The sequence below is a fragment of the Cornus florida genome, unplaced genomic scaffold (assembly GCF_030987335.1).
Source record: "Cornus florida cultivar Cherokee Brave unplaced genomic scaffold, ASM3098733v1 CherokeeBrave_3.0.0_Hap2_Chr11, whole genome shotgun sequence".
Classification (NCBI taxonomy): Eukaryota; Viridiplantae; Streptophyta; class Magnoliopsida; order Cornales; family Cornaceae; genus Cornus; species Cornus florida.
The window spans coordinates 36784778-36799880 of NW_026775581.1; the positions used below are offsets into that span (position 1 = coordinate 36784778).

The 15103-nt window shown below is 34.6% G+C and overlaps 1 protein-coding gene across 1 annotated transcript; it reads right to left on the reverse strand.

Moving 5' to 3' along the window:
- Positions 1 to 6524: 6524 nt before the first annotated feature.
- On the reverse strand, positions 6525 to 13684 carry LOC132285125 (annexin D5-like). The gene is made up of 6 exons (XM_059787292.1): positions 13544 to 13684; positions 9861 to 10006; positions 9471 to 9689; positions 7964 to 8179; positions 7792 to 7881; positions 6525 to 6840 (listed from the first exon to the last, which is right to left on the reverse strand). Exons 1-6 carry the CDS (start codon positions 13617 to 13619, stop codon positions 6637 to 6639), a joined length of 951 nt encoding a protein of 316 aa, XP_059643275.1. The 5' UTR covers positions 13620 to 13684; the 3' UTR covers positions 6525 to 6636.
- Positions 13685 to 15103: the final 1419 nt, after the last annotated feature.

Sequence of the window (15103 nt, forward strand, 5' to 3'; positions counted from 1 at the left end):
AGGTTTTACGAGTTTCAACCAGCTCATCCCTTTAGTAAGGGAATTAGTTTTGACGAGCTTCACTCAGCTCGCCCTTTTAGTAAGGGAATTAGATTTTTGTCAAGCGTCGGGAATGCTAAGTCCTACTAAGCTAAGCATACTTGATGATTACATTCTTGCCCCTTTTACTAAGGGAAGTAGATTTGCTCGAGCGTTGTGAGCTCACCCTTTAATAAGGAAGTAGTTAACTCCTCGTCCCTTTACCGAGAAAAGAAGATGAAGTTGACCCTTCGTTCCTTTATGGGGGAAAAAGGTGTAGTCTGAAGGAGGGTGACCTTTTTAATACGAGAGGTAGTCGTCTCGTCTCTCTAATAAATGAAGGAAGCTTTAATGATCTCACCTTTCTGTGTAGAAGGAGTAGTCGGATTCTTGTCCCTTTAATGAGGAAAAAATGTGTTGTTGGCCCTTGGTCCCTTTAACGAGAAAACCTTTAATAAGGTGTAGTCGATCTCTCGTCCTTTTAATAAGGGAAGTAGATTAATACGAGTTTCACTCAGCTTGTCTCTTTAATAAGATAAGTAGATTACTATGAGCTTAATATTATCACACAGGTAGGTAACTGAAAACGAAATATTTTATTACGTAAAACCTGAGGGTCATCCATCTCATTGGTGATGGTGACTTTATTAGAAAACAAAATAACACGTGAGAGAGCTACCCTTCATTTAAAATGATGAACTGAGATGTCCCCAGTCTTTATTTTGAATGACTTGATAAGGCTAATTCCAACTGTGAGACAATTATTAGTCGGTATACTTATCTGAGTCCTTCTCATAATATGTTATATCGCTTTGGCTGAAGAATGATCTCTTATAGTTGGTATCCTTTTCATCCCTGGTGAGAGGGGCTGACCTTTTCTTGTCCTCTCCTTCATTTCCCTTCCGTACATTCATGGCGTCTTCAGCGTTCATGTGTTTTTGCGCTCTAATTAACAACTCTGCTATGTTGGTGGGAGGTTCTTTTGATAATGCGAACAAGAATCTGGAGGTTTGGAGTCCTCTTATGAAAGTGGTCAAAGCCACCTTGTCGTCCACTTCTTCTACCTATAACATCTCTGTGTTGAATCAGGTGATGTATTCCCGAATCGACTCTCCCTTATGTTGCTTCACGGTAAGCAGGTAGGTGGCCGGCCTCCTATGCCTCTGACCTGTAATGAAGTGGCTCACAAATTGCTTACTCAGTTCTTCGAAGGTGTTGATGGTTCCTGGCTTCAGCTTGTTGAACCAAACTCTTGCCAATCCCTTAAGTGTAGTGGGAAAAGCTCGGCATATGATTTCATCTGGCACGGCGTGTAAATACATAAGAGATTAAAAGGTCTCCAGGTGATCGAGGGGATCTTTGGTCCCATCGAAGCTGTCGAACGAGGGCATCCTAAACTTGCTACGCAGGGGGCATTTCATAACGGCGGGGCTGAACGGCAAGTTGGTCCTCTACACTAGGTCATCTACGGCGGCAGAACCTTTCCCTTTTATAGCCTGCATTACATCTTCCATTTTTACCTTGAGATCCTCGATCTGTAGGTCAAAATAGGTAACTTTCTCTATCTTTTCCTTAACACAGAAGATCGTGCCTGTTTGAAGCTGGAGATTCCGCGGAGGCGGGGAAGGAGGTTCTCTGTGTCGGTTTCCAACTTGGCTTTATTCTGCCTCGAACTTGTAAGGAGGATCATTTTCTCGGTCCTCCTCGTGTTGTCCCCCATCATTCAGATTGGGAAGATTTGGGTCGAACAATTCTTGTTGAGGTGGTGGTCCCGCAGGGATAAGTGTTGTAGGATCTCTGCATTTTGCTGGATCAACTGGTCCATACCCTGATTCAGAGTTTAGACCTGTACTTTTAACGCTGCAAGCCGTTCCTGGTCATTCGGGACGTCTGGGTTTTCACCCGACCCTTCTCTTTGACTGAATCCCTGTAACAATGTTTCTTTTCCAGTTACCATACCGGACCGCAAGTGCATATACCCAACCGAGTAATTTATTGATTTAAGGGAATCATCATTTCCCACAGACGACTCCAACTGTTGGGGGAGAAATCCACGTGGTCTGATACAACACCGTTTTCCTACAAAGAAGAGAGTAGAAGATCGATGAATCTTGACGGCATCGGTGTAGTGCCTGCCAAGAGCTCTCCGATGATCAAGTCAGTCACCGGAAGTCTAAAACAAAAGGCATGGATTTAATAATAGTTTTCTTGTCGTACCTTTATTGATTGGTAGGATTTCATTCTTATAGTTGCTCTCCTTCAGTTCATTTGCGGGATCAGAGGAGATCCGCTTGTGCAAGATCAGAGAGATCCGTTTATTGCCAGATTTGTCGGGAATATGATTTAACCCTTTTGACTTCCTCAAATTGTGCCAAGGTTATCCTTACCCTGTTGAACCACGTCATCTTTCATTATCCTTGATAATGAAATATTATCATTCTTATCCAATGGAAATATCATCGTTTGAACCTCGGAGGAGGTCTAGTGGCTGGTCAACACTTAGTTGCCTCTATTATTAGGTCAAGGTAGGTTAGGTTTATTTTTCCCTATCATCTAGAAACTTAAAATAAATATCATATATATTTTTATCATGAAAATCATTTTTTCAAAATGTATATCTAAATTAAATAAACAAAATACCATAGGAATACCATGCACCTAATAGCATATGATCATGAATAATATGTATGCATGAACCTAAATGGTGATAAATAAAGTTCAAGTATGATTCTTACATTTGAAGCTCATACTTGAGAAGATTACATCATTACCCTTTGTAATTGATCATCGGACTAATATGACCCTCATAGTAGAACACTAGATCATTTTGCCCTTATGATAGTTCTTGAAATATTTTTCCATTTTAGATAGAACTCCGAACTATTCTGCCCTTTGTAGAAGTTCTTGAACTATTTTACCCTTTGTAAAGGAACTCTGCACTGAATTGCCCTTTGTAGAAGTTCTTTGATTGATTTGCTATTTGTAGAAGATCTTGGACCTTTTGCCCTTTTAATGTAACTTTCTTCAAGTAATCTTGTCTTCAGATTCAATTCATATACCTATTTTATTTCTATATCACTCACTAAGCATATAATCATTAACTTATAAGAGTAAGTTTTGTTTTATGAAATTTACCACTTACAATATTAGAATTGCTAAATTCCTAACACTGTTTATCTCTTTTAATTACTACACATATTAATTGCTTATTTGTGCTATGTATTTGAATGATGATGTAGCAGCTACATACGCGATTTGGGTTACGAAGGGATAATTGAAATTATTAAAGGAGATAATTAAGGATTTATTATGTGGAGAGATAAGAGTTTTGGATCAAGTAAAAGTGTTATTATCCTTATCTTGCGGGAGATAAAGGAGGAGATATATCATCATATTTTTCAAACTAACAATGGTGAATTTGTGGAGAAGAAAGCGTATACATGGAATAAATTTGGTAATCAATTGTAATCCAGTAGCTTATATTTAGGAAGTTTTTCATTTTAGGAGGACCAGGTTCACCTCCAGTTGCATAGTGCAACAATTTCCTCCATTTGAAATAAGTGGCTGAGAATGTGCCACATCAATTAAAAAAATTAGGTAACTAATTTTTTACCACCCCTTTTTAAAGCTTTAAATACTGTATTTCATATATATATATATATATAAACTTTAAATATTATTTTTTTCAAATACGTTATGCACGGCTGTCTTACTTTCTCTCTCTAAAAGGGAAGAAAATAGTACTAACGGCGGTCTGAAGCGAAGAAGAAGAAGTGAAGAATGGCGTTCTGAGGCGAAGAAGAAGAAGTGAAGGTCGAAGGTCTGAGGCAAAGAAGAAGGGAAGAAGGAAGGTCTGACGCGAAGAAGAAGAAGGGAAGAAGGAGGTCTGAGGCAAAGAAGAAGGGAAGAAGGAAGGTCTGAGGCTTAGGGTTTGAATTTCAAATAAACGAATATGAAAAAGAAGGGAAGGGAAAACGAAGAAGAATGGAAGAAGGTTTAAGGCTAGGTTGGAAAAGTTGGGATGCACCTTAGGAAAATGTTGGGATTCACCTTAGGAAAATGTTGGAATGCACCTTACAAATAAGTGGTAGGAAAATGTTAGAATGCACTTTACAAATAAGTTGGGATGTACTAAAATGTTGGGATATACCTTATGAAAATGTTGTGATGCACCACTTTACAAATACGTTGGGATATATGTTAGGAAAATATTGTGATGCAGCAAATGAGGATAATTTGGGATACACCTATAATTTTCAGATTTTATTTTTAAGAAAATCCTCTTATTTCCATAAGAAATGAATGGCAAAAATAGAAACAAAGAAATCATACCTCTTGCTTTGATTTTGAAAAGTCTGAGATGACCTTCAATTTGGAAATAGAATCGCTTATTCTATTTCGAAACAAATTGTAGAATCTAAATTTTGGGAGGGAATAAAGCCTACTTCCTACTTCTATTTGGAAAGAAATCAAATTCTAAACTGGGTTGATTGATATTTTGGGAGAGAAAAAGGCTAGCTGGGTGGTGGGATTTCAATCAAAATCTATTTGGAAATAAATCAAATTCTAAACTGGGTTAATTGATATTTTGGGAGAGAAGAAGGCTAGCTGGGTGGTGAGATTTCAATCAAAATCTATTTGGAAATAAATCAAATTCTAAACTGGGTTAATTGATATTTTGGGAGAGAAGAAGGCTAGCTGGGTGGCAGGATTTCAATTTATTTCAAATGGGTTGCTGAAATGAAGGAGGGAGGGAAGAAGAAATAAGGTAGGAAAGAAAAGTATATTTGAACAGTGTATACACACACGCGTGCGCGCGCGCACGCGCACACACACACACATATATATATTCGAAAATTCTGTATAAAGCAAATACAATTTTTTACCCACCACAGTAAGTATTGTTCATTCACAAAAATGGAAGAAATGATTGCACTATTTCACTGGAGGTGATTTTTCACCCATTTTAGGACTTTCTGATTTTTATAAATAATTGTAGAAGTATTCGTTGTAAAAGGTCCAGCACCCTCAGAATCTTTAAATTAATATTATTTTTGCTTTCTCAAGCTCTCCCTCTCTAACTCTACTTTCCCCATTTAGCAATCTTGCTATTCTTCATCTCTTCTGTCTATCTCTTTCTCTAGCTGTCCTTCTCTCTATCTCTTTCTCTCTATCTCCATCTATATCTATTTCTTATCCCCTTTCTATTCTCACAATTGTTGCTATTTCATTCACATTGTTAAGGTTCTTTTAATTACGACACATTGAACTCATGAAGGAGTTTTACGTTCTCTTTCTCCTATAATCGCCTGAAAGTCAATTTCTCAAAGAGACTACCGTTGACTACACACACTCGAACCACATTGTTGGTTCTGGCACACCCGCATTATACAATTTCTGAATTGGCTTTAGCCAGCCGATTTTAGGATCAACAAAAATACAACTAATTTTGATTTGGTAACTACAAATTGTTGGAATTCAAGCTTCATCAATTGTGGGGGTCTAGAGAAAGAGAATTATACTGGAAGCAGAGAGAAGCTGGGTTAATTTACATCTGGAAGAAAATAAAAATACGAAGTTTTTAATGCTAAAACTTAGCAAAGTAGGAGGAGAACTGTAGCAGTAGAGAATTTTATGATTTTAGTTCAACTCTAGATTATGGACAACATACAATACTTGCATTTAGTGATGATTTTATGACATTTCTTAGTGAAGGCGTGATTCTGAAACATAATTTTTTGTTTGCTTTAAAAATGTGAAACATGAAGTTCATTTGGTGGAATGCAAATAAATTTGATTCTTAATTAGTTCTGTTTGTTTTGATGTAATTTTTTTTTTTTTTTTTTTTTTTTTGTCGTAAAATATTTCCAAAAAAAAAATTTGAAATTTAACAAAAATAATTTGCCCATTAATTTTTTACAAGTTATTTTACATGTCCCACCTAATGAAATCGGTCTCAATCTCGACCTAAACCTTTATCAAACACCAAAAAATAAAAAATAAAAAACATTTTACTTGAAAAGAGAAAATCTTTTCTGAGAAAAATATTTTACTTCGAAACAAATTGAGCATTTTCTCTTTCTACTCGGTGAACAAAAAACAAAAATACAAAAACCTTATTACCACAAAGACTTGTTTGCAACTAACGTTAAGTTTTTTACATCACAAAAAAATAATATAAAATAATTAAAAAATAATTTGTAGTAAAATTGAGAATTTGTTGCCACGACAATATTTGTGATAAAACTATGGCTCTTGTTCAACAAAATATTTTTATGGCAAAAGGTATGGTTTTCCGGCACAAGAAAATTTCGTGGCCAATATAGTTCTTTTCGCGGCAAAAAGCATAGTTTGAGCATTGAAACATTTGAAGGAACTAAAATCCTAAACCAGAATTGAGTTTGTTAAAAAAACTTCTTGTTTTGAATTTAAAAGGTCACAACTCCAATGAGTTGCATTTTGTTGTCCTTTATAAGCAGTAGACAACTACACAAAGTTCCCACAAATGCATAACAAAGCAACGAGTCTGTAATAACTTGTGTATTCAAATTGAAAGTTAACTCCATGGAGTGGCACATTGCTGTCCTCTGTAAGCAGCACATAACTATCATGTGACGTTTAATGGTTCGGACCCAGAAGGGAGAGAAGGAATGTCCTGTAATGGCCCGATGTTTCTGAGTGAACTGCATCATTCAATGGCTTCCTGTATTTCTTGTGGTACTCGGCTTTTATATACTGCATATCAATCTCAGTCCTCGTTACGATTACCCTTATGAGTGTCGTGTCATCAGTGCCCAAGCCTTTCATTGCCTTGTGTAGTACCTGCAAAGTTTCGGAAGAGATAAGATGCATGCAACTTTTCGTTTAGTTATGGTTATAAAACAAACTCCAAATATTGGAAGAGAGAGTGCATGTATCCTCCTCAAGTTCACAATTATAATCTCGACACATTAGCTAAAGTAAGACATTAAGCTTATTGTTTCAACCAATTTAAAGTTGAGAAACAGTGTTGCATGGTTGCACCATTGCTGTTTGATGAAAATATCAGTCAAATTCTGGTCTACCATGTCATACTGACTTTGGGTCTTAACTCCCAAGCTCTAGGTCAAGGTTTGAGACCGGTAGAGAAGAAGAAAGGGAAAAATAAACATTTATCTATAGATAAGGCAAATGCTGATCCTTCAAGCTACTTAGAAATAGAGAACTATACGAGAGGACCAAAGCTTAAATAACCAGCCTAATTTTCAATTACTAGAGCTTTCAGTTGGGGGAGGATATAATAAAAAGAAAAAAAATCATTTATCTTCTTCCCGAAAGTCAAAAATGCTTTTTCTTTTACCTATTTCCTTTTGGCTTAAACTCAATCCTTTGTTTATATTGGATCATTATTTTGTAAGCAAATTACGTTCTTAATGGTAACCTCACTAAACCTGCTGATTGTAGGTCTACATGTCACAGGAAATTGTTTTCTGAATAATTATTTGCACTCTTTATTGATATTTGATAAACCCAAGATTGGTAATTGTCTGACCACTACTAATCAATAAATTAAGATGCATCAGTCTCAACTGGTACCACTGTTTAAAGCTTTTCTTTCACAACCTAGAAAACATTTTCATGGCAACAAATGGCGCCCTAGAAATACAAGGCCATTTTATTTTACCCTCCAAATACTCATAAGTACTGCCAGTTTTCCAGATCAATTCTGAATATACATTCATAGTATCCAAATGCGGGAAGAAAAAAAACACTTTAAGAATGTGTGAAAAGTACCTTTGCAAAATGCTTTGCAGGATTCTCTGCACACTTTAGGATGGTCAAAAGGGCAAGCTCGAATTTCCCTGAAGTTTCGCTCTTCACTGCCTATCATAATTTCAACGTGTTTAAGCATCATAAAAAGAATTTCATATGCAATGAATGATGCAAGGACGACAAGGATATACACCTTTTTCAGCGTGTTCCCATACATGTTATGGTAAGCAGAGTTGATAGCAACCAAATGTGCTCGGCTCCGTTCACTAAAAATGCGGATAAAAGTTTTCTCATCCGTTCCAATTTTTTTCTCCCCTGCTTTAAAGAGAGCCTTTGCATCCTTTTCAGCCATCTCCTTATCAACTTCAGTGCCTTCATAACGTGACGTGCTCACATATGCAAGCAAAAGCTACAAGTATTTCACTTGAAGATATCACTGAACTTCATCTTTTTTCCAAGAACACAAAGAAGGTCAAATTCTAAAACAAGAGACACTAAAAATTAATCAAAATAGTGACCAGTGTTGTAGTTCACCTTTTTTTTCATATACAACCATTGCTGACAAGAAGAAGACACTAAAATTGAAACAGAGTACAAATAATTAGTAGTAATTGATGGTGGAGGCAGTGATGGTAGGAATGAGAAGTTGAAATTGACATGCACGGGGTTAGTGCTTGTAGTGGTAATGGTAGTAACAGCTGCAGAGTGGCTGTGATGAGGATGTTAGCTGTTGTCAGAGGTGGGGTGGCAATGGTGCTATTGCAAATTGTTTTTTGGCCAAAAAATGGAGAGTTAAATGGTATGATATGTGCATCACATGGTTTACACGGCATAAGACATTTGGTTAGTAAGTAATTTATAGACAAAAGATTACGGTGGAGTTCAGAAATTAAGCGGAGATGGTGAGATATTGAGAATGATTTCATCATTATAACCAAAACTACACAGAATTAAACAGTGTTTTATATAAGTTACAGGTTTATTACAAAATTATGTTACAGGATAGTGGCAACTGTGAGAAATGCAAGAAACTCGATGTGCCAAACCTTAAGAGCGACTATTTCGTGCAAATAATTCCAAATTAGCAGGATTATAACACAAGATAATTGTCTTCAATTGAAAATGGGGACTGCTTAGAAGTGAATGAAATTACCAATAAATTTTAATGATAAAAGTAGAACATAGCTTACTAGTTTCTATGCAGTACCTATACAAAACCAGTTAGGCCTCGGGTACTTGCCTATTGTATATATCATCATATTACTCTATGGTTGTACATGCATGTGCAAACAAAATGAACACGCGCGCGCACGCACATATTCAATAATGTAAACTCAAAAGCACATGCATACAACTGCGTCCCCATGTATATATTTTGTGAACTCACCATGTTCAAGCTATATCCCTGTTGGAGAAATGACACGTGTGTTTCAACGAATAACAGGTTAGCTTATAGCCTATTAGTTTCTTAGAAATCCATACACATCCATGTGTCTTACCTTCTCTTAAACAGACAAAAAAGAAGAAGAAAAGGAGCCAGTAAATTTTTTTAAACCCAAAGTGTGAACCACAAAGGCAAACATGAGTAAATAAATTATCTAATTATTATATATATGTGCAGAGGTTTAGCAACAAGGCTGTATTAATCCAATATGAAGTTTAGTGATACCTTTTTATTAATCCAGAAGAGGGTAGGTTACCTTTTTATGATCCCCAGAGGCCTGTCTTTCAATATCATGTTCAAGGTAAACTCTAAACATCGAATAGTAGACTTGCTTAAAAATCTGTATCTGGGACGGAGTCCGAGAACATATCACGTCAGTGGCAGCTTCAAGATTCAAGAAGTCCCCACTTAATGCCTGCTTTAATATAATTGCATCGCGTCCCGCTGGATCATGCATCCAGTGTAAAACTGCAGTCTTATAGGTAGAAAAGATTTTATTAGATGCTGATTTCGGGGATGGGGAAAGAATCAGGCTTTATAAATTTGTTCTGAACAAAATGCACAAGTAACCGCTATAATTACTTGTATTGGAGCAGAAACATTGGGTTTTTCCCCCTAAATCATGCAATAGAAGTCATATTGATACCTCTAGTTTGCCACTAAGCTCTGAAGACAACCTTTTAAGAAGGTCATCAGAATACAGTTTTCTGTATTCTTGTTGGATGAGTGAGCGCTGTGTTGAATCACGATGGGCAAGAATATTGATCACTGCTGCAGTGTCACAGCCGAATCCTGCAGAAGTTAAAACATAAAATAAAAAATAAATAGGAAAAAGTTATTAAATGATATAACCGTTAGGTCAAAGGACTTGATCAGAACTAGAGTCTGTATATATTTTTTTTAGCTTAGATAGAGTTTTATAAGTTAGTATCAAGTTATCAATCGAAGGCTGGCTGGGTTCATGGTGGTTGACTGACATGTTCCTCAATTTTTTTTTTCAGAATAAAACACTAAAACCCATTCTCTCTACAAACTTTGGTTTGTCCAGAAATTCTCATCTCATTAACCATATATAGACATAGAGGCATAAGCTAGATAGTATTTGAGCATATTTCAGTGCATATTTTTCTTTAAGCATTCGTCAATCTTACTGAAGAGTTCAACACCAAAAAATCTTATTCAAAACCAAACAATCAATCAACCAAGATTGGAATGGACGACTAGTTTAGAGATCATAATTGCTATTGAAGAAGCAAATTCATAAGGAGCTATGTATGTTGATGGAGTGGAGCTGTGTACTTGGAGACTTGAGTGGAGAGTTTGGTAGATCAATCTGTATCAAGAGATAACTAGCAGTTTGGGGTATATGAGTTGTTAGCCTAGTTTAAGTACGTCTTTCGTGTAGTGGATTTTGTTCTGCTAGACTAGGTCCTCCATTGTGCACACTTTATTATGGTTTATTTTACCCTGGTTGAATGATTGGCCGGTTAATTTAGATTTGAATTTTGGGTTATTTAGTTAAAATTCAAAGAGTAATTAAATCTGTTAAAGCTACCATCAAGAACTTACACTCCCTCTATAGGTCTAGATGACGGACCTTGGCAAACTTTATATCAAAGCCAAGGGTTCTTACCCCATCACTAACAAGACTCTATTATATATAGGGCGAAATAGTGCAGAAAAAACCCAAATTTGTCCCATTGGGGACTCGAAACCTCAACCTTCCATTGGAAGGAGAAGTTGATATCGCTTTTTTTCTTTTCTTTTTTTCTTAGTTGGTACTCACATACACTTGTCTCCTCTGAGATTTGAACCCATGACCTCCCTTTGGGAAATAAGAGGCTAATACCGCTAGACCACTAGCCCGTTAGTAAGTTGATACCACTTCAACTAAGCAACATCACTAAGTGCATCTGCCAAGAGAGGTTAAAGGGAAACAACGATGTAACTTCCCTCAAACAACAAATCCTATCACAAAATAATTTTATAATGAGATCAAGCCAGACAAACAACTCTATCTTTTACATAGAACTAGTCAACAATTCACGCGTGTGGCATGTCAAGGGGTTTAATATCCAACCCATCATAAATATATATATATATATATTCTTTTTTTTTTTGGGTGGGGGTGGTGGATAAGAATCAATCCGTAATGTTATTGGTACAACAACAATCTAAGCCTTTTCCCCCAACTACTTGGGGTCAGCCCGTAATGTTATTAGTATAGGAAAATAAATCCTCAGGTTGAGGAAAGGAACAAAGTAAATAAGTAAATAGATAAAGAGAAAACTTAAACAAGTATACCACTGATTTGTTTAAGCTCAATCCAATGCATGTAGAGAAAGGAAAGAAGACAAAGAAAAGTAATACATGGAAAGTTGAGACAAATGGCCCAACCTGTTGCCATGATCTTAAATGCTCTTCCAAAGGCACGATGACAAATTTTCTAAATAGGACTAAATTAATTCACTCCTAACCTCATTGCAAACAAAAGTAATACTATTCATTTTTCCACACACTTGTAATACTTGAACAAGAACTTACAGTTAGGATCCTGACTGATTTAATTATAAATCCTTCACATGAGAAGCTCTCATTCAAGCTTGTACACACATGAAAGAGTCGATGCAAAAAATTCTATTCCAAGAAAAATACATATGCTCAGAACTTTAATAATGGATATCCAAAAGAGGCTCAAGATGCAAAATGTCTAACGCAAGTACAAGTTTATGTGTGTGTGTATCTATGTCGAAGATTACAATAAAGCATTAGAGAATTTGTCTTCAATTGTTTATGTATTTGGAGATCATTGCACTCTTAACAGACATGGCATTCATAATTGTTAAAAAAAGTAGATAGAGTTAAAAGGTGAGACAACATAATTTCATATTCATCATCTGAATAATTTAATAAAAGATGTCCATCTCACTGAATTAAAGAGTCGTGACTAAACATTTTACAGCTTATCAAAACCCTTCTCCCAATAACATTGCTCAAGATCAATTTTCAAATACTAATCTTTCATCATGGGTTGTAACGTAGTGGTAAACTTTTTTACCGTCCTAAGTAAAAAGTTGAGGGTTCAAATCCCTGTGTAAAACATATATATATATATATATATATATATATATATATGTGGTGCATTTTCATTGGGAGGATATAAAAATGACATCATATGCCCAACTCACTAGGTACGTAATCTAACGATTGGACTTGAACAACAAAAAAAAAAAAAAGAAGTATGCAAGAGTAGTTCTTCTTACATGTGTAACTTGAACACGCCCCATTATGCATAAACATATGTAAAGCTTCACAATAGGTACATATACATAATTAATGGAGATGAATCGAGTATGGGAAACAATTATGACATAAACCATGACATTCCTGAAAAATCCTGGTAGCTAAGATCATTGCAAAGGGGGAAAGGGGCAAAAGAAAAAAGTGAAGTTATTACAATCTATTTAAAATTAGGGTAAATTACAAAAACCTCCTTTCAACTATTGCCATTTTGCAAATAACCCCCTAAATTATAGATTTGTTGCAATGAAAGACAAACTCATTCCAAAAGACTATTTTACCATTTCTCATTGATTATTAAATTATTTTTATTATCTTTTCTCTTATCTAAAAAAAAATTTATTATACTCAGTTACACCTTTTTATTGTTGAAAAATACTTTCTTTTTCAAACAATATATTGATGAAAAATTAATAAATATAACTAAAATAAAAAAAAAAATACAATCTTTTTCATGCAATATAGTCAGGAAAAGTTGAGAAATTAATTAACTTGTTACAAAATTTTCTACTTAAGCTTTTTAATCAAATAATTAATTTCAAAAATTGAAGATAAATTTATGTAAATTTAATAGAGAATGTATTATCAAATTAATATGATTTTTTTTTTCATAAGTTATTTCAATAAGAAAAATTAAAATTAAGTGTAATTCAATAATAAAGGGCATTATAATATAGTCTAGGCATTGGGCATTTTGCAACAAAATGTAATAGTTCAAAGGGTATTATGCACAAAATATACTTCAATGGGGTTATTTGCAAATTCAAACATAGTTTAAGTTTTTTTTTTTTTTGCCCTTTACTCTTAAAATTATTAATCAAATTGAACCACAGATCAGAAGAAAATTAACAAAACGGCAATTTTGCCAAACATGGATGATAGAGAGGCAACGCAAAGAAATGATAAACAGAAATTAATAAGCCTAACCATTAAAATCATTTAGTAGAAGAAACTGAATCAGAGAATGGTATAAACCCAACAAATAGAAACATAAAATTTCTTAAAGATAGGAAGAGTCGAGAGAAATACCCTTGAAAGCGCGGTAAAGTTGGATAGCATCATCCTGTGGGGAAGTAGGAACAGGAGGAACGGTTAGAGTAGCCATTTCTCTCTCTTCTTTTTCTCTCCCTCGCTCTGTGTGTGTTTGTGTTGAACTCTCTCACCGATGTCTTTTGTCTGGCAAGTCAATAGGATGGCAGATTACTTATTTGAATTGCATTATATATATATATATATACCACCAAAACTAAGAAACCAACCACTGTTTAAATTATTCGATTTGACTTCAATATAGGCGTTAGTACACGGCATTTGTCCTCGTGATAGACTTTAAATGCAGTTTCATAAAACTATACTTTATTCCGAGAGACCTATGGCATAACCAATTCATTTTCATTCTAAAAAGGAGGGAATAGTTTTAAGTTGGAGTGTGGACTCAAAAAAATTTATGTGAGTTTATTTTTTGTAAATATAAAATAAAATATAAAAAAAAAATTTAATTTTGAAAGTTAAATATATGCTCCCTTTGTCTCGTAAAGAGTGTCATTTTTTTTTTTTTAGAATATAACTTTTTAAGAGTGTTATTTTTTATGTTTTTTTTTTTTTTTTATAAGAGCATGAGATGAATTTTCTAATATGTCCTTTTAACAATTTATGAGTACAATGCAAAAGTTGTTTGTCTTCACCCAACCATTTAATCTAGTGGACTTTCAAATTTGAATTGTGGGGTCCATAAAATCTTTTTTAAGAAGTTTTAATTACTTTTATAATTTCAAGACAAAGGGTATATGAGGAATATTTAAAAAATAATGTATTGGATTTTGAAATATAACACTTATTTTGGAACAGCTAAAAAAAAAAAACAATAGGATACTTATTTTGGGATGGAGGGAGTAGTGATTAATTTTTTTTTAATTAAAATTTATTATTAATTACTTTTATAATTTCAAGACAAAGGGTATATGAGGAATATTTAAAAATTAGTGTATTGGATTTTGAAGTATGACATTTATTTTGGGACAGTCAAAAAAAGAAAATATGACACTTATTTTTTAGATGGAGGGAGTAGTGATTAATTTTCTTTTAATTAAAATTTTATTTCATTTTATTTACACTTATTATATAATATGCAAATTTATTAAATATTATAATTAGATAATAGGCTTTTCTATAAATGCTGAATATATATATATATATATTTTTTTAAGTGAAAGTAAACCCTCATTATTTACTATATGTACTGGGCAGAGCTATCAGCCTTGGTTATTGAATATGATTTTTTAACAACACTTTCTTGCCCTCCGCAATAAATAATGGATAATCAGTTCTTCTTATTTGATTTTCTTTTCTCCACTACTTGGGAAAAGACAATTCACCTAAGATAAATGTAACACAACTTACAATTGATTGGGTACAGACAAAAATAAAGAGATGTTACCCTAAAATACACACACACGCAATATTAGTCTATGTGGTACAGGTCTTTACCCCACCAACCCCCCCCCCCCCCCCCCCCCCCCCCCCCGGGGCGCCGCCGCCGCTCGCTCTCTATAGATAAGTATATACTAACAGCATTTGCTTTGGGAAGGT